Here is a 20651-nt window from a genome sequence, read left to right as displayed (position 1 = left end):
ACCGATTAGTGGGGAAGAAATAGAAAAAACCATTAAAAACCTCCCCAAAAATAACAGTCCAGGCCCTGATGGGTATACCAGCGAATTTTATCAAACATTCAAAGAAGACTTGGTTCCTATTCTACTCAAAGTCTTCCAAAAAATTGAAGAAGAAGCAATACTTCCAAACACATTTTATGAGGCCAACATAACCCTCATACTGAAACCAGGCAAGGACAGCACATAAAAAGAAAACTACAGACCAATATCTCTAATGAATACAGATGCTAAAATACTAAACAAAATACTAGCAAATTGAATACAACAACATAGTAAAAAAATAATACATCATGATCAAGTGGGATTCATCTCAGAATCTCAAGAATGGTTCAACATACGTAAAATGGTTCATGTAATACACCATATCAACAAAACAAAGAACAAAAACCACATGATTTTATCAATAGATGCAGAAAAGGCATTTGATAAAATACAACACAATTTTATGTTTAAGACTCTCAACAAAATAGGTATAGAAGGAAAATATCTCAACATGATAAAGGCCATATATGATAAATCATCAGCTAACATCATATTAAATGACATAAAACTGAAGTCTTTCCACCTTAAATCAGGAACAAGATAGAGTTGTCCACTCTTATTTAATGTGGTGCTAGAGGTTCTAGCCAGAGCAATCAGACAAGACAAAGAAATATAAGGCATCCATATCAGAAAAGAAGAAGAAAAGGTATCACTTTTTGCAAATGACATTATCCTATACATCGAAAACCCCAAAGAATCTACAAAAAAACTACTAGAAACAATAAGCCAATACAGTAAGGTCACAGGATACAAAATTAATATACAAAAGTCCATAGCCTTTCTATATGCCAACAATGAAACATTTGAGAATGAACTCAAAAAAAATAATCCCCTTCACAATTGCAACAACAACAAAAAAATACCTAGGAATAAACATAACAAAAAATGTAAAGGACTTATATAAAGAAAACTACAAAGCATTGTTAAGGGAAATCGAAAAAGATACAATGAGATGGAAGAATATTCCTTGTTCTTGGATAGGAAGAATAAATATAATATAGATGGCCATATTACCCAAAGCAATATACAAATTTAATGCAATTCCCATCAAAATTCCTATGACATTTTTTAAAGAAATGGAACAAAAAATCATCAGATTTGTATGAAACTATAAAAAACCCCGAATAGCCAAAGCAATCCTAAAGAAAAAGAATGAAGCTGGGGGCATTACAATACCGGACTTCAAACTATATTATAGGGCCACGATAATCAAAACAGCATGGTATTGGCAGAAAAATAGACACTCAGACCAATGGAACAGAATAGAAAGTCCAGAAATAAAACTACATATATATGGTCAAATAATTTTTGATAAAGGGGCCAACAACACACAATGAAGAAAAGATAGCCTCTTCAACAAATGGTGCTGGGAAAACTGGAAAGCTTCATGCAAAAGAATGAAACTTGACTACAGCTTGCCCTTTGTACTAAAATTAATTCAAAATGGATCAAAGACCTAAATATAAGACCTGAAACAATAAAGTACATAGAAGAAGACATAGGTTCTAAACTCATAGACCTTGGTTTTAAAGAGCATTTTATGAATTTGACTCCAAAGGCAAAAGAAGTGAAGGCAAAGAAAAGTGAATGGGAGTACATCAGACTAAAAAGTTTTTGCTCAGCAAGAGATACTGACAACAAAATAAATAGATAGCCAACTAAGTGGGTAATGATATTTTCAAACCACAGCTCAGATAAGGGCCTAATATCCAAAATATACAAAGAACTCATAAAACTCAACAACAAACAAAAAACAATCCAAAAAAAAACCCCACTTCTCCCAGGAAGAAATACAAATGGCCAACAGAAATATGAAAAAATGCTCATCTTCATTAGTTATTAGAGAAATGCAAATCAAAACTACAATAAGATACCACCACACACCTGTTAGATTAGCTATTATCAACAAAACAGGCAATAGCAAATGTTGGAGAGGCTGCGGAGAAAAAGGAACCCTCATTCATTGTTGGTGGGAATGTAAAGTAGTACAACCATTATGGAAGAAAGTATGGTGGTTTCTCAAAAAATTGAAAATAGAACTACCTTATGACCCAGCAATCCCTCTACTGCAGCAGTTCTCAACCTGTGGGTCGCGACCCTGGCGGGGTCGCCTAAAACCATTGGAAAATACATAATGCATATCAGGTATTTACATTCTGAATCATAACTGTAGCAAAATTACAGTTATGAAGTAGCCACCAAAATTATTTTTTGGTTTGGTGTCACCGCAACATGAGAAACTGTATTGCGGGGTCACAGCATTAGAAAGGTTGAGAACCACTGCTCTACTGGGTATATACCCCCAAAACTCAGAAACATTGATACGTAAAGACACATGCAGCCCCATGATCATTGCAGCATTGTTCACAGTGGTCAAGACATGGAAACAACCAAAAAGCCCTTCAGTAGAAGACTGGATAAAGAATATGTAGCACATATACACTATGGAATACTACTCAGCCATAAGAAATGATGGCATCGGATCATTTACAACAAAATGGTGGGATCTTGATAACATTATACGGAGTGAAATAAGTAAATCAGAAAAACCAAGAATTACATTATTCCATACATAGGTGGTACATAAAAATGAGACTAAGAGTCATAGACAAGAGTGTGGTGGTTTTGGGAGGGGGATGATGGGAAGGGGGAAGGGGAGGGGCACAAAGAAAACTAGATAGAAGGTGATGTAGGACAGTCTGACTTTGGATGATGGATATGCAACATAATTGATCGACAAGATAACCTGGACATGTTTTCTTTGAACATATGTACCCTGATTTATTGATGTCTCCCTAGTAAAATTAATTTAAAAAATAATAATAATTAAAAAGAGAGAGAAAAAAGAAAGTCCAGAGGTAGGTTTTTTTAGGGATTCTGCAATGTCAGAAAAATTATATTTTTACATTTCTCCTTGCTGCCTTCTCCAATGTCTGCTTCATCTTAAGGGGGATCTACTTGTGTTCCAATGTGGTGCCAACAACTGCAGGTCCATATGTTTCCTGTTTATGTCTGGCAAAAGTGAGCACCTCTGTCAGTAGATGCCAAAAGAGTGTAAAGGGGTTGCTATTCCAGAAGTCCCCACCATGTACTTTCTTGAGCCTAATGACCAGTTTTGCTCTTGTGCCAATCCTTGAATTCATCACTGTGGCCAAATGATAGATTATGTTGTATGATTTAGGTGACCCCAGTCTTGAGAATCTGGGGATGGACAAGGATTCCTCGAAGCATCATGATAGAGAAGTGGATTGCTAAGAAAAGAGAGAATGTCTTCCACAGCTCCTTTTCACCCAAATAGGTTTTCATAAATTAAAAGCCATTAATCAGGGTACACAAGATCTTCCTTCGTGGTTGCACTTACTATTTCAGAAGCAGGTAACCTCAGTACGTCATACTCACATAACTGAAATTCAGTTCCCTTCTGATGGCATGCTAGTTTCCTCATACTGCTAAAACAAATTACTGCAATTTAGTAACTTATATCAATACAAGTTAATTGTTACAGTTCTGGAAGTCAGAAGTCCCATACGAGTATTACTAGGTTAAACCAAGGATATCATTCCTTTCCAGAAGAGAAGGTCGATGTTTTCCTTGGCTCGTGCCATTCTGTCTTCAAACCCAGCTGTGGCGAGTTGAGTCTTTCTCACATCACAATGTTCCAACATGCTCTTTTGCCTCCCTCTTCCACGTTTTAGGAAATTTGTGATTGCTTTGGGCCCAGCCAGATAATCCATGATAATCTCCCTACCCAAAATTAACTGATTGTCAACCTCAGTTTCTCTCTGCCACATAAAGCAACAAAGTTACACATTTCAGAGTTTAAGATGTGGACATCTTTGGGGAAGAAGCGGACATTCTCCTGCCTACTACAAGTAGGAAGGAAGATATAATGAGTTTAGCTAGGTTACCCACTGTGTAAATGAAAGGTTTACTATTTACTTACTTAAATGTAGAACTCCTTTCCAGTCTATGTAACCACCACCAGTAGAGAAATAAACCCTCCCTATTTAAATGTAATGTATTAGTCTATAATGTCTTACTTAGGAGTGCTAATTTCATTTCTTTCAGCACAGAGCAATTCTGTGAAGAATTAGCTTTAATAGTGAACAAATAAACTACATACAACTGATGAAAGTCTGGTTTAGTATATGTAAATTTAGTTCTTGTTTACTATATTCAATTATTTTCTTCTATCTTGGGTTTTTCACAAAGTTCAATATAGGTCCAATTTTTATAGTTATTATGTATATTGCATTGTATCATTTTTTCCTCTGAACCTCCAAGAAAAATTCTCAATTAAGTGACTACAATTTTAGAAGGTCAAAAACAACAGATTACAACATTTTCAAAGAGGACACAATGTTCTCACATGAAGTAATTTACTTTATTTTTTTTTAATACATTTTTATTAATGGTAATGGGATGACATTAATAAATCAGGGTACATATATTCAAAGAAAACATGTCTAGGTTATTTTGTCATCAAATTATGTTGCAAACCCCTCGCCCAAAGTCAGATTGTCCTCCGTCACCCTCTATCTAGTTCTCTGTGCCCCTCCCCCTCCCCCTAACTCTCTCCCTCCCTCCCTCCCATGTCCTCCCCACCCTTGGTAACCACCACACTCTTGTCCATGTCTCTTAGTCTCATTTTTATGTTCCACCAATGTATGGAATCATGTAGTTCTTGTTTTTTTCTGATTTACTTATTTCACTCCTTATAATGTTATCAAGATCCCACCATTTTGCTGTAAATGATCTGATGTCATCATTTCTTATGGCTGAGTAGTATTCCATAGTGTATATGTGCCACATCTTCTTTATCCAGTCTTCTATTGAAGGGCTTTTTGGTTGTTTCCATGTCTTGGCCACTGTGAACAGTGCTGCAATGAACATGGGGCTACATGTGTCTTCACGTATCAATGTTTCTGAGGTTTTAGGGTATATACCCAGTAGAGGGATTGCTGGGTCATAAGGTAGTTCTATTTGCAGTTTTTTGAGGAACCACCATACTTTCCTCCATAATGGTTGTACTACTTAACAGTCCCACCAACAGTGAATGAGGGTTCCTTTTTCTCCACAGCCTCTCCAACATTTGCTATTACCCGTCTTGTTGATAATAGCTAATCTAACAGGAGTGAGGTGGTATCTCATTGTAGTTTTGATTTGCATTTCTCTAATAACTAATGAAGCTGAGCATCTTTTCATATATTTGTTGGCCATTTGTATCTCTTCCTGGGAGAAGTGTCTGTTCATGTCCTCTTCCCATTTTTTTATTGGATTGTTTGTTTGTTTGTTGTTGAGTTTTATGAGTTCTTTGTAAATTTTGGATATTAGGCCCTTATCTGAGCTGTCGTTTGAAAATATCAGTTCCCATATAGTTGGCTGTCTGTTTATTTTGATATCAGTTTCTCTTGCTGAGCAAAAACTTTTAATTCTGATGTAGTCCCATTCATTTATCTTTGCCTTCACTTCTCTTGCCATTGGAGTCAAGTTCATAAAATGTTCTTTAAAACCCAGGTCCATGATTTTAGTACCTATGTCTTCTTCTATGTACTTTATTGTTTCAGGTCTTATATTTAGGTCTTTGATCCATTTTGAATTAATTTTAGTACACGGGGACAGGCTGTAGTCGAGTTTCATTCTTTTGCATGTGGCTTTCCAGTTTTCCCAACACCATTTGTTGAAGAGGCTGTCTTTTCTCCATTGTGTGTTGTTGGCCCCTTTATCAAAGATTATTTGACCATATATATGTGGTTTTATTTCTGGGCTTTCTATTCTGTTCCATTGGTCTGAGTGTCTATTTTTCTGCCAATACCATGCTGTTTTGATTATCGTGGCCCTATAATATAGTTTAAAGTCCGGTATTGTAATGCCCCCAGCTTCATTCTTTTTCCTTAGGATTGTTTTGGCTATTCGGGGTTTTTTATAGTTCCATATAAATCTGATGATTTTTGTTCCATTTCTTTAAAAAATCTCATAGGGATTTTGATGGGAATTGCATTAAATTTGTATATTGCTTTGGGTAATATGGCCATTTTGATTATATTTATTCTTCCTATCCAAGAACAAGGAATATTTTTCCATCTCATTGTATCATTTTCGATTTCCCTTAACAATGCTTTGTAATTTTCATTATATAGGTCCTTTATGTTCTTTGTTATGTTTATTCCTAGGTATTTTATTTTTTTTGTTGCAATCGTGACGGGGATTATTTTTTTGAGTTCGTTTTCTAATATTTCATTGTTGGCATATAGAAAGGCTATGGACTTTTGTATGTTAATTTTGTATCCTGCGACCTTACTGTATTGGTTTATTGTTTCTAATAATCTTTTTGTGGAGTCCTTCGGGTTTTCGATGTATAGGATCATATCATCAGCAAAAAGTGATAGCTTTACTTCTTCTTTTCTGATATGGCTGCCTTTTATTTCTTTGTCTTGTCTGATTGCTCTGGCCAGGACTTCTAGCACCACGTTGAATAAGAGTGGAGCGAGTGGACAACCCTGTCTTGTTCCTGATTTAAGGTAGAAAGTCCTCAGTTTTATGCCGTTTAATAGGTTGTTGGCTGATGGTTTATCATATATGGCCTTTATCATGTTGAGATATTTTCCTTCTATACCCATTTTGTTGAGAGTCTTAAACATAAAATTGTGTTGTATTTTATCAAAAGCCTTTTCTGCATCTATTGATAAGATCATGTGGTTTTTGTTCTTTGTTTTGTTGATATGGTGTATTACGTTAACCGTTTTGCGTATGTTGAACCATCCTTGAGATTCTGGGATGAATCCCACTGTATCATGATGTATTATTTTTTTAATATGTTGTTGTATTCGGTTTGCCAGTATTTTGTTTAGTATTTTAGCATCTGTATTCATTAGAGATATTGGTCTGTAGTTTTCTTTCTTTGTGCCATCCTTGCCAGGTTTTGGTATGAGGGTTATGTTGGCCTCATAAAATGTGTTTGGAAGTATTGCTTCTTCTTCAATTTTTTGGAAGACTTTGAGTAGAATAGGAACCAAGTCTTCTTTGAATGTTTGATAGAATTCACTAGTATAACCATCTGGGCCTGGACTTTTATTTTTGGGGAGATTTTTAATAGTTTTTTCTATTTCCTCCCTGCTGATTGGTCTGTTTAGGCTTTCTGCTTCTTCATGACTCAGTCTAGGAAGGTTGTATTGTTCTAGGAATTTATCCATTTCTTCTAGATTGTTGTATTTGGTGGCATATAATTTTTCATAGTATTCTACAATAATTCTTTGTATATCTATGATGTCTGTGGTGATCTCTGCTCTTTCATTTTGGATTTTATTTATTTGAGTCCTGTGTCTTTTTTCCTTGGTGAGTCTTGCCAAGGGTTTGTCAATTTTGTTGATCTTTTCAAAGAACCAGATCCTTGTTTTATTGATTTTTTCTATAGTTTTTCTGTTCTCTATTTCATTTATTTCTGCTCTGATTTTTATTATCTCCTTTCTTCGGCTGGTTTTGGGTTGTCTTTGTTCTTCTTTTTCTAGTTCCTTAAGGTGTGAAGTTAAGTGGTTTACTTCGGCTCTCTCTTGTTTGTTCATATAGGCCTGAAGTGATATGAGCTTTCCTCTTATTACTGCTTTTGCTGCATCCCAGAGATTCTGATATGTCGTATTTTCATTTTCATTTGTCTGTATATATCTTTTGATTTCTGCGCTTATTTCTTCTTTGACCCATTCATTTTTTAGAAGTATGTTGTTTAGTTTCCACATTTTTGTGGGTTTTTCCCCCTCTTTTTTGCAGTTGAATTCTAGTTTCAAGGCTTTATGATCAGAAAATATGCTTGGTACAATTTCAATTTTTCTAAATTTGCTGATATTGTCTTTGTGGCCCAACATATGGTCAAGTCTTGAGAATGTTCCATGTACACTAGAGAAAAATGTATACTCTGTCGCTTTGGGATGAAGTGTCCTGTAGATGTCTATCATATCCAGGTGTTCTAGTATTTCGTTTAAGGCCACTATATCTTTATTGATTCTCTGTTTGGATGACCGATCTAGAGCCGTCAGCGGTGTATTGAGGTCTCCAAGTATGATTGTATTTTTGTTAGTTTTTGTTTTAAGGTCAATAAGTAGCTGTCTTATATATTTTGGTGCTCCTTGGTTTGGTGCATATATATTAAGGATTGTTATGTCTTCTTGATTCAACTTCCCCTTAATCATTATGAAATGACCATTTTTGTCTCTGAGTACTTTTTCTGTCTTGTAGTCAGCATTATTAGATATGAGTATTGCTACGCCTGCTTTTTTTTGGGTGTTGTTTGCTTGGAGTATTGTTTTCCAGCCTTTCACTTTGAATTTGTTTTTATCCTTGTTGCTTAGATGTGTTTCTTGTAGGCAGCATATAGTTGGATTTTCTTTTTTAATCCATTCTGCTACTCTGTGTCTTTTTATTGTTAAGTTTAATCCATTTACATTTAGTGTAATTATTGACACTTGTGGGTTCCCTACTGCCATTTTATAAATTGCTTTCTGTTAGTTTTGTATCTAGTTTGATTCTTCTCTTTTGTTTTTCTATCATTTGTTTTTGTTTGTTTGTGTTCCATACTTCTTTCCTCTGTTGCTACCTTTTTTAAGTCAAGTGTTTTTTGTGGTGGTTTTTTTAAGGGTGGTTACCATTAAGTAATGAAAAGGGTACCTACCATATTCATTGTAGTACCCTATCTTATAAGTATTTCTGCACTTCATCATCCTTTGCTACTGTTAATCTCCATCCTCTCCCCCCTTTTTTTTCCTTTTTTGTCACAGTTTTAGTTTGGTTTTATTGTGTTCTTGGTGGAGCTGTTACTTGTGGTGTTGTTTTCTTTTGTTCTTTGAATCAGGTTGGAAAACCCCCTTTAGTATTTCCTGGAGTGGGGGCTTTCTGTTGATAAATTCTCTCATCTTTTCTGTATTTGTGAATGTTTTTATATCTCCTTCATACTTGAAGGATAGCTTTGATGGGTATAGTATTCTTGGCTGAAAGTTCCTCTCTTTCAGGGCTTTAAATATTGGGGTCCACTCTCTTCTAGCTTGTAGAGTTTCTGCTGAGAAATCTGATGATAATCTAATAGGCCTTCCTTTATATGTTGTACTCTTCTTTTCCCTGGCTGCCTTGAGAATTTTTTCTTTGTCATTGGTTTGTGTCATCTTTATTATGATGTGCCTTGGAGTGGGTTTGTTGGGGTTAAGAAAACTTGGTGTTCTGTTTGCTTCTTGAATTTGAGGCTTTAGTTCCTTCCACAGGCTTGGGAAGTTCTCGTCTATTATTTGTTTGAGTATATTCTCCATTCCATTTTCTTTCTCTTCTCCCTCTGATATACCTATTATTCTTATGTTATTCTTTCTGATGGAGTCAGACAATTCCTGTAGGGCTTTCTCGTTTTTTATTATTTTTGAGTGTCTTTCTTCTTGTCTCTGTTGTGCCTCAAGTTGTTTGTCTTCTATTTCACTAATTTTATCTTCAATCTGGGCTGTTCTGTTAGCTAAGCTTGTTACCTCGTTTTTCAGCTCGTGAATTGAGTTTTTCATTTCTGTTTGATTTGTTTTTATAGTTTCAATTTCCTTGGTAATATATTCTTTGTGTTCATTGAGTTGTTTTCTGATCTCCCTATATTGCCTTTCTGTGTTTTCTTGTATATCTCTGAGTATTTTTAAGATTTCTATTTTAAATTCTCTGTCATTTAGCTCCAAGGCTTCCAATATGTTGTCTTTTCTCCATAGATTTTTCCACATCTATTTGTGTTACCTCTCTTTCTGTTGTACCCATAATATTCGATTTCCTCTTTCTTATCGGCATCTGAGGGTGGTCTTATTGATAGCACTAATTAGAATTAATAAAGAGTAAAAAGTAAAAAAAAAAAAAAGGTAAAACACCCCACAAAAAAAAAACAGTAATAATTTATTATTTCCCCCTTTTTTTTCTCTCTTCTCTTTCCCTCCTCTCCCCTCCTCAGGGAAATATCGTGCCTATAATGGAGGGCCTGATTTGGGGTGAAGAGTTCAAGGGGCAAAAAAAAAGGGAGTAGGGACCTACTAAATGAAAAAAAAAAAAAAGAAGAAGAAAATCTTAGACAAGCATAAGATGATTTGCTTGTAAGTGATGGTCAACTAAGAGATATAATGAGAGGGATAAGAGGGAACCAGAAAAAAGGAACAAAAAAGAATAATAAAGAAGAAAAAATAAAAATAATAAGTAAAAATCTGTTGTATTAAGTGGAGCAAAGACTAAATACAATGGAGACCTTGGGTTGGGAGGACCCAAAATGCCACAAAAATAAACAAACAAGAAAAAAAAATAAAAACAAAAGCAAAAAAGAGAAATAAAGCCAAAAAAAAGCCTTGAGTCCCAAATTAACTAATTTGTTCGTGATTGAGGATTATATGGGAGGAAAGTAAAATGAGAAAAGAAAAAACGAATAGAAAGGAAAAAATAAGAAAAAGAGAAAAACGAAGGAAGAAATAAAATAGGAAGAGAAAAAAACAAAATAAAGCAAGACAAAAAAAACAAGAACAAAATAGGAGAGAGTGAGAGTTAAGTGTTTTGGAGTATAACCTTAAAGGAGGGTGAGGATGAAGAAGAAAAATAAAATGCAACACTCATGGGTAGTGTAGTTCAAGAAAGGGGAAGCATAAGATGGGCAGAGAATAGAAGGACCGAGGTGGAGGAAATAAAGGCAAAAAGATAGAAGAAACAAACAACAACAACAAAAAAAAAATTAGTGGATCAAGTTGTAAAGTCTGTGGGTTTTTCTTGATTTTGAGAGGTTAACTTCTTCCTTTTTCTTTTCTCTCCCTCTTCCTGGTTGGTGACTCTGTACCCCAGGCTCTGCCCCTGTGTCACTCTTAGGTAGGGATTTGCAGTTGATGGGATTCTATGGCAATGTCATATAATTGGCTTTAGTCTTGCTGGAAGTAAAGGCTTGTTGGCGTTTGCAGGGTCCAACGATGAGAGAGTTTGCTTTCCTGGATTCTCTCTCCTAGTCCCCCCTTTCTGAATTAGCAGCCTGGTGATCCAGCTATAAGGCTGCAACTGCTTCTGCCTGGGGAGTAAGAGGCTCAAAGAGCTGGGAAATCCCCACTCTATCCCCACTCAGTGCAAGGCTTTGGGAAAGGCTCTGAGAGTCAGGGCCTCCAGTGTAATCAGGCGGGGGTGGGAGTCAATTGTTGTCAAGGTGACTGTTCAGCGCCTATCATTTAGTTGGACCTCTCAACCCAGGCTTTCCACACTTTGTAGCCTGTTTTGGATGGGCAGAAGAGGCACTAGTCTCTGCTTATGACTAGTGTAGTATAGACCTTATTATCTGCCAAGTCCTTCTTGTTAGTGTTTATCCCTGAATATGGAGGCTCTATCAATCAGAAGTTGCCCCCGCCCCTTTAGCGAGAGGCACTAAAAAATATCACGCCTCTTGTCTTGGATCGCTGAACTGAGAGAGATCTTATCAATTAGAACCGAGGGTGCGCAGATTTCATGGGTTAAGCTAATTTCAGTGATTGGGTCACAGCTGTGCTTCCGAAGGTATTTTAGGCTGCCTGCGCGCACCCCTCCCCCAACGCTTGATTGTTAGCTTGAATGGCTGGGTGAGGTGCCCCGCCCACAGAGAGAATCTCCCAAGCCTCTCCCGCTCGCCCCGCTGCTGGCGGCTGGACCGCACCAGGCGCAGGATAATGGAGTCCCCTGGGTGTGCGGGCCAGCAAGGCGCCCTGGGCGCGTGGAATGCCCAAGGCACGTGCGCGAATGGGGCGCTCCGGGAACCGGTGGCCGGCGACCCCCACTCGCAGTGTGCAGGCCGCTGGGAACGTCAGCGGTGCTCAACCGGACCGGGCGCGCGCAGCGGCTCGCGGCGGCGGCTCGCGCGCGGCGGCTCGCGGTTCCCAAGTATATGGGCTGACTCACCACATGCGCACTTCCTTGCGGTTTGAAAGAACGTCCCTGTGGTCTCTTCCTCCACACCCTCGTCTCTCAGATTCAAGTGATAACAGTCCTTTCGCTATCAGTTTGTGTGGAACTCCGGAATGCTCCGAGGATAAATTTTTCTGTTTCTAGTTGATAAATTTGTTGTGACTTAGGGGAGAGCTGTCGGACGCGCTGCTCACGGCGCCATTTCCGTGACGTCACTTAGTAATTTACTTTAAAATGTGGTCCTGTCCTCTAGTTCTCTTGTTACAACTTAACAAGAATGTGTAATAAAGAAAAACTTCAGGCAGGTGAGAACAAGTTCCTTAAGCATGAGCAAAGCATATGGGTAGTCCCCAACACTACCCTAATTTTTTACTTAAAAATGAATACACATTTTCTATTCTTCTCTGTATTATACCTACCCTTATTACATTTATTGAAAAATAATCCTTTAAATACAGTAGTTCTTCCTTATTGGAGGTTAAAACCTTCCAAGATCCCCAGAGGATGCCTGAAGTTTCAGCACAGCCTAAAACCATAGAAAGTACCAAGCTATATACATATACATATATATGCACATATACACATACATATGTATATGTGTGTGTTTTCCCTGTACTTACATACCTATGATAAAGTTTTATTTATAATTTAGGCACAGTAAGAATTTAATAATAATAATATAACTAGATACTGTAATAAAAGCTATGTGAATTTGGTCTCTGTCTCTTTCTCTCTGATAACCGAGAAGGCTAAGCAGCAGAAGGTGCACACAGTGTGTAGACAACAAAGCAATGATTCACATCATGAGCAGGATAGAGCAGGAAAGTCAAGATTTTGTTATGCTACTCATAACACCTATAATTTAAAACACATCATTTATTTATTTCTGGAATCATTCATTTCAAATTTTCAGACCATGGTTAACTGATATTACTGAACCACAGAGAGGAAACCATGAATGAGGGGGAATGTTGTATAATACTTAGTTTTAAGGAAAGCTGACACTCTAAAATCACAGCACATAGTTGGAATAATGTGCAAAAACTAGGGTGCTCTTACCTGATGTTTAGAGATCACAGAACTAGAAGACCCCTGAATGCTGAGTTTTTATGGATGAGGTGAGGAAATCTCTGACAGGTGGAGGAGCTTGTAGCTCAGCATACACTCAGCTTACGAAGCCTCACCAAGCTGGGACAGAATCTGTCCCACCATTAATTTCATGGTATGGTGTAGGGTAGGTCACTTAAACATCTAAGACACACCTGTAAAAAGAGGAAAGTATAGCACCTCCCCTGCCACAGCCCCTGTCTCCATGCTTCCCCGAAGAGGCCCTAGTCTCAGTGCACATTGGCCAACACTGACCACTCCAGCTTCCCAAGGGACAGGGGCCTTTGTCCAGGCACCCTCCATCCCGGGGCAGTGGGGCCCTTTAGCTCTACACAGTGAGAAGTTCTATGCTACAAATTTTTCTCAGAACCAGGAAAACTGCTCTAGATGGTCTGCTGGGTCAATTTAGGTCTAGAAACAATGGACAACTTTTAAAAGTCAGAATCTCTGTCTTTATTTTATGTTCCTTTTATTTTGTTTTCAGTTTCTCATAAAACCGTTAGTATTTCCAGATGGTGTCTATCATCATTTTTTTTTGTATTTTTTTGAAGTGAGAAGCAGGGAAGCAGAGACAGACTTCCACATTCCACCAGAATCCACCCTGCATGCCCACTAGGGGGTGATGCTCTGCCCATCCAGGCCTTTGCTACCTTGCAACCAGAGCTATTCTAGCACCTGAGGCAGAGGCCATGGAGCCATCCTCAGCACCCGGGCCAACTTTGCTCCAGTGGAGCCTTGGATGTGGGAGGAGAAAAGACAGAGAGAGAGGAGAGGGGGAAGGGGGAAGAAGTGGATGGGTGCTTCTCCTGTGTTCCCTCGCCAAAAATCGAACCTGGGACTTCCACATGCTGGGCCAATGCTCTACCACTGAGCTAACTGGCCAGGGCCTATTATCATTTTGATATATGAAAAATGTTCTCCAAATACAGGAAGAATATTGTTGACTCAGAAGATCCCTGCTGCGCTTGACTAACAGTTGCCAGCCAGGTGATCACAGTGTCTCCATAAGAAGCAGAATTTGCCAGACAAGCCATGTTTTCAAGATTTGTCTGTGCTTTGAAGTTGGTTTTCCCAAAAATATACAGTAATAAAAAGGACAGGTCAGGGCTGTATCATTTGATGTCTCTGAATTGATGACAATAATGGTCTGAGCTGCCCTTTGATGGCAGCAATAAGAACCTCACACTAGGCCCTGGCCGATTGGCTCTGCGGTGGAGCCTCGGCCTGGCGTGGGGGGGACCCGGGTTCGATTCCCAGCCAGGGCACATAGGAGAGGTGCCCATTTGCTTCTCCACCCCCCTCCTTCCTCTCTGTCTCTCTCTTCCCCTCCCGCAGCCAAGGCTCCATTGGAGCAAGGATGGCCCGGGTGCTGGGGTTGGCTCTTTGGCCTCTGCCCCAGGCGCTAGAGTGGCTCTGGTCATGGCAGAGCGACGCCCCGGAGGGGCAGAGCATCGCCCCTGGTGGGTGTGCCGGGTGGATCCCGGTCGGGTGCATGCGGGAGTCTGTCTGACTGTCTCTCCCCGTTTCCAGCTTCAGAAAAAAAATACAAAAAAATAAAATAAAAATTAAAAAAAAAAAAGAACTTCACACTAGCTGTCTTGGTTGTATTTTTCCAGTTTGCACTTGAACTTTGACTTTTGTTTATAACATTTATAGATATGAATAAAATTTTTATTTTTATGAAATATTTAAAAAGTGAGCCACAGGACCTGCCCTTAAGAATAAGATGTATATTGAACAGACACTTCTCCCAGGAAGAGATACAAATGGCCAACAGATATATGAAAAGATGCTCAGCTTCATTAGTTATTAGAGAAATGCAAATCAAAACTACAATGAGATACCACCTCACCCCTGTTAGATTAGCTATTATCAACAAAACGGGTAATAGCAAATGTTGGAGAGGCTGTGGAGAAAAAGGAACCCTCATTCACTGTTGGTGGGACTGTAAAGTAGTACAACCATTATGGAGGAAAGTATGGTGGTTCCTCAAAAAACTGCAAATAGAACTACCTTATGACCCAGCAATCCCTCTACTGGGTATATACCCCAAAACCTCAGAAACATTGATACGTGAAGACACATGTAGCCCCATGTTCATTGCAGCACTGTTCACAGTGGCCAAGACATGGAAACAACCAAAAAGCCCTTCAATAGAAGACTGGATAAAGAAGATGTGGCACATATACACTATGGAATACTATCAGCCATAAGAAATGATGACATCAGATCATTTACAGCAAAATGGTGGGATCTTGATAACATTATAAGGAGTGAAATAAATCAGAAAAAAACAAGAACTACATGATTCCATACATTGGTGGAACATAAAAATGAGACTAAGAGACATGGACAAGAGTGTGGTGGTTACCAGGGGTGGGGGGAGGGAGGACATGGGAGGGAGGGAGGGAGAGAGTTAGGGGGAGGGGGAGGGGCACAGAGAACTAGATAGAGGGTGGCGGAGGACAATCTGACTTTGGGCAAGGGGTACGCAACATAATTTGATGACAAAATAACCTAGACATGTTTTCTTTGAATATATGTACCCTGATTTATTAATGTCATCCCATTACCATTAATAAAAATTTATTTAAAAAAAAAAAAAGAATAAGATGTATGGCCCTGGCTGGTTGGCTCAGCGGTAGAGCATCAGCCCAGCATGTGGAAGTCCCAGGTTCAATTCCCGGTCAGGGCACACAGGCGAAGCGACCATCTGCTTCTCCACCCTTTCTCCTCTTCTTTTCTCTTTCTTCCCCTCCTGCAGCCAAGGCTTCATCGAAGCAAAAATTGGCCCAGGTGCTGAGGCCTGAAGACAGCTCCATGGCCTCTGCCTCAGGCACTAGAATGACTCCCACTGAAACATAGCAATGCCCCAGAGGAGCAGAACATCACCTCCTGGTGGGCATGCCGGTTGGATCCCAGTTTGGCACATGTGGGAGTCTGTCTGACTGCCTTCCCACTTTTAACTTCAGAAAAATACAAAAAAAAAAAGAATAAGATGTATGTTTAGGGCTATGTGTGAGGGTAAAGGCAAGTCAGTAACTAGCAGAAGGCAGGACATGAGGTGCCCCTGTCTGCTTTGGCTGGTTCTCAAATTGTCCCAACAGTTCCAAGCCTGCTGCAGGGATGGAAATCTTCCCATGAACAGGTTTATGTCATGGGCTCCCAATTCTTTCAACATTTCATACAATGATGCCTTTCTTTCTGCCTCCTGATACAATAACTGAGCACTTCCTCTATGCAGGTGCTTTATGTGTGCCTAATTTTTTCTCCCTATGCAACCCGATGGTTTCAGCACCATCATTGTCATCCCACGTGACAGGTGAGGAGACCAGGATTTGAAAGAGAAAACCTCCTGCAAGGCATCATAGCTCATCAGCAGTCAAACTGGGATTCAACCAAGGAGCTCTGCTCTACAGTTGAACTATTTGCCACCTTATGGAATAACAATTTCCTGTCTTCCTAAGGCTGTCCCATACCATATTCGTAAACCCCTGGCTTCTTCTCCTGACTGGTTTGAGTAGGTCTCAGCTCAAATGAGGCTCAGTACACTAGAGTCTGAACTTGTGCCCCAGGAAGGTGCAATTGCTGATAAGAACAAGCTAATCACACCTTCTCCTCCATCCTTACAGACACTTGATTATGAGGAAGTGGCCTCATCAGTATGAATGGTTCTTTATGAAGATGAGGATCGAATACATCTGGCTTCAGAAATGGTATGAAGGAGTATCAGGCATTTCAAGGGAAGAATATTTCAAAGCAGTTCCAAGAAAGGCCTGATGGCATGAGAAAAAAGTCCTCAGTGTTTCCATAAAATAAAATCTTGTAAATGATACTACCAGACAGCTCTAACTGCTTCTATTTGTGAGAGGTTCATAACAGCCTTATCATTCTCACAGCAGAAGGGGAGAGAGTGTCCAGGGAACCCTGCGCTAAGACTGGTGATAAAATGGTTGCTTGCAAATCCCTAATTCACACAGGTTCTTCACATATGTCATCTTTGTTTACATTGTAGTCTATCCAGACTTACCTACTTGGGAATCATTGTTGGATGTCAAAGTGACATGTTGAGACAGTTGCTATTCCATTCTTTAAGTAAAAAAAAAAAAAAAAAAAAAAAAAAAAACCCTGAATGTATAGTGAGATTGCTTTGTATTGTGAGAGTATTTTTGTTTCTTGCTGTGTCAAAATCAGTGTCTTCATTCTAAACTCATAGCAACCAAAAAGAAACTAAATATGCATCTCACAGCCACAGTCTCATGTTTAGGGGGAGGATACAGGTTTGTCCATGGATTACTTATCATGCAACTAGATTGTAAATGCATTACTGTCACATTTATGGTAATGTTTTGGTCACTTAGGAAACTTTTTGCCAACTTTTACATGATGAACCATGTGAAGACACAGAGTTTTGCACACAGCACTACTCTTGTGCACACAGGCCATGGAGGTACATTAATGAGGAGGGGCAAGTTTGGCAGCAAGCTTCCTGGATACCCACTGCTTATGCTTCTGGCAGAGGGTTCCTTTCTCTTAGGTATGAGAAGTGTATCCAAAATAAAAAATGCTACCCTGGTCAGGTAGCTCAGTTTGTAGAATGTTGTCCCAATACACTGAGGTTGTGGGGTTTGATCTCTAGCCAGGAAAACTACATGAATCAATGAATAAATGCATAAATGAGTAGAACAACAAATTGGTGTTTCTCTCTCTCTTCCTTCCTCTCTCTCTAAAATCAATTATAAAAAAATTCTTACAAAAATAAAATAATTTAAAAAATTAAAAAGCACCTCATTCTATGGTGCACAGGAAGAGAGAGAGAGAGGGTGAATCTGGGAAGGAAGCAAAAGCAACATGTAAGAAGGAAGAAAAGAAGTTAATAACTAAACGCATGGTCCAGGCCCTTGACAGGATCATGTTATTTAAGCCTTACAACCAATGAGATACATTTTATCATTGCCACTTACAGACAGAAGGCTCCGAGCATCTAAGTCAACTTCCCAGACCTCACTACCCACAATAAATGGAGTACTACCTAGAAAATTTCCAGTTTAAAAACAAGAGTTACTGAAGTGCACAGGTAGTCATTGAACCAGGAAAATTAGTAAATTTTAACTAACCTGCCTGTAGATGATTTGACCCTGCTTTCTGCAAAAATAAATAAATAAATAAATAAATAAATAAATAGTGTGGAGAGGACTCTGAAAATTGATTCTTACTACAAATTTTAAATTTTCTACAAAATTATATACAGGAGCTCTTGCTGTTAGCAAGAAACCACATTATATTTATGTATACATCTAAGGCCAACATGGAACTATGTGTACACATCCAAGACCTCTTATATTGACATCAACAAAGCTGCTAGCAGTACCCAGTTTTCTGTCTATATATAATGGCTATTAACCCTTATTGGTGGATTAGGATGTTGTATAAAAAACACATCACATCATGTACATAGAAAATATACATTTTTTTAAATTATTTATTTATTTATTTATTTTTTTTATGGAGACAGTGTGAGTCAAAGAGAGGGATAGACAGGGACAGACAGACAGGAACAGAGAGAGATGAGAAGCATCAATCATTAGTTTTTCATTGCGTGTTGCAACACCTTAGCTGTTCATTGATTGTTTTTTCATAAGTGCCTTGACCATGGGCCTTCAGCAGACCGAGTAACCCCTTGCTGGAGCCAGGGTTCAAGCTGGTGGGCTTTACCTCAAACCAAATGAGCCTGCACTCAAGCTGGCAACCTTGGGGTCTCGAACTCCGGTCCTCTGCATCCCAGTCCAACACTCTATCCACTGCACCACCGCCCGGTCAGGCCAGAAAATATACATTTTTAAAGCAAATAAAAGTATTATTAATAGTTACATTTCTCTTTATAGAATTAAAACATTAAGACAGCTTGAGTTTTCCAAATATTTTTAAGTGCCTATTACTAAAAGCAAAATAAAATGTGAAGAATTCTCTATCAAAAGTCAATTCTATCATCAGCAGGCTGGATGAAGCAGAGGATCAAATTAGCGATTTAGAAGACAAGATAAATATAAACACAGAAGTAGAACAGCAAAAGAGAAGAGGCTCAAAAAGACTGAGGAAACTCTAAGAGAGCTCTGTGGCAACATGAAGAGAAACAACATCCATGTCATAAGAGTACCTGAAGGAGAAGAGAATGAACAAGGGATAAAGAACCTGTTTGAAGAAATCATAGCTGATAATTTCCCTAAATTAATGAAGGAAAAAGTCACACAAGTTCAAGAAGCACAGAGTCCCATTAAAGAGGAACTCAAGGAGGCCTACACCAAGACACATCATAATTAAAATGCCAAAGTTAAGAGACAAAGACAGAATGCTAAAAGCTGCAAGAGAAAAGTAATTAATTACCTACAGAGAAGCCCCCATAAGGATGAGATTCAACTTCTTAACAGAAACACTTGAGTCCTGAAGAGATTGCCAAGAAATATTCAAAGTGATGTAAAACAAGAACCTACAACCAAGACTACTTTATCCAGCAAGGCTATCATTTAAAATTGAAAGAAAAATAAAAAGCTTCCCAGACAAAATAAATAAATAAGGAATTCATTATAACTAAACCAATACTGCAAGAAATGTTAAGGGGTCTCCTGTAAACAGAGTAAAGGGAAAAAAATCTAGAAAAAGAAGATTGTAGATTTAAAGAATAAAATGGCAATAAACAACTACATACCAATAATAACCTTAAATGTAAAGGATTAAATGCTCCAATAAAAAGACATAGGGTAGCTGAATGGATAAGAAAAGAGGACCTGTTCATATGCTATCTACAAGAGACTCAACTCAGAACAAAAGATACACATAGACTGAGAGTAAAGGGATAGAAAAAAGTATTTTATGCAAATGGAAATGAAAAAACGCTGGGGTAGCAATATTTAAATCTGACAAAATAGACTTTAATACAAAGGCTATTGTAAGGGATAAAGAAGGTCACTACATAATAATAAAGGGAGCAATCCAACAGGAGGATATAACCATTGTAAATATCTATGCACCTAATGTAGGAGCACCTAAATATAGACAGCAGGTTTTGATGGACATAAAGGGTGAAATCAACAGCAATACTATAATAGTAGGAGGTTTTAATACCCCACTAACATCAATGGATAGATCCTCCAGACAGAAAATTACCCAAGAAGCAATAGCCTTAAAGGACACACTAGATCAACTAGATTTAATAGATATTTTCAGAACCTTTCACCCTAAAGCAGCAGAATATATATTCTTTTCAAGTGCTCATGGTACATTCTCTAGGATGAACCACACATTAGGACACAAAATGAGTTTCAATAAATTAAAGAAGATTGAAATCATATCAAGCAATTTATTTTAAAGCAAATAAAAGTATTATTAATAGTTACATTTCTCTTTATAGAATTAAAACATTAAGAGAGCTTGAGTTTTCCAAATATTTTTAAGTGCCTATTACTAAAAGCAATAGGCACTTTGTGATCTCTATGATCACAGCACCATGAAACTAGAAATCAACTACAATAGAAAAACTGAAAAACACTCAAACACTTGGAGAC

At 38.3% G+C, this 20651-nt stretch overlaps 1 protein-coding gene across 1 annotated transcript in view; it reads left to right on the top strand.

Annotated features, from left to right (window-relative positions):
- CREG2 (cellular repressor of E1A stimulated genes 2) overlaps positions 1 to 16869 on the top strand; it is a 50546-nt gene extending 33677 nt beyond the window's left edge. Inside the window, 2 exon segments of the mRNA XM_066264909.1 lie at positions 14019 to 14150; positions 16722 to 16869. Coding sequence (XP_066121006.1) covers positions 14019 to 14150; positions 16722 to 16869 — 280 coding nt within the window.
- Positions 16870 to 20651: the final 3782 nt, after the last annotated feature.

Source organism: Saccopteryx bilineata, chromosome 3, assembly GCF_036850765.1.
Source record: "Saccopteryx bilineata isolate mSacBil1 chromosome 3, mSacBil1_pri_phased_curated, whole genome shotgun sequence".
NCBI lineage: Eukaryota > Metazoa > Chordata > Mammalia > Chiroptera > Emballonuridae > Saccopteryx > Saccopteryx bilineata.
The sequence above is the reverse complement of the archived record's forward strand: the minus strand, read 5'-3'. Positions and strand labels throughout refer to the sequence as shown.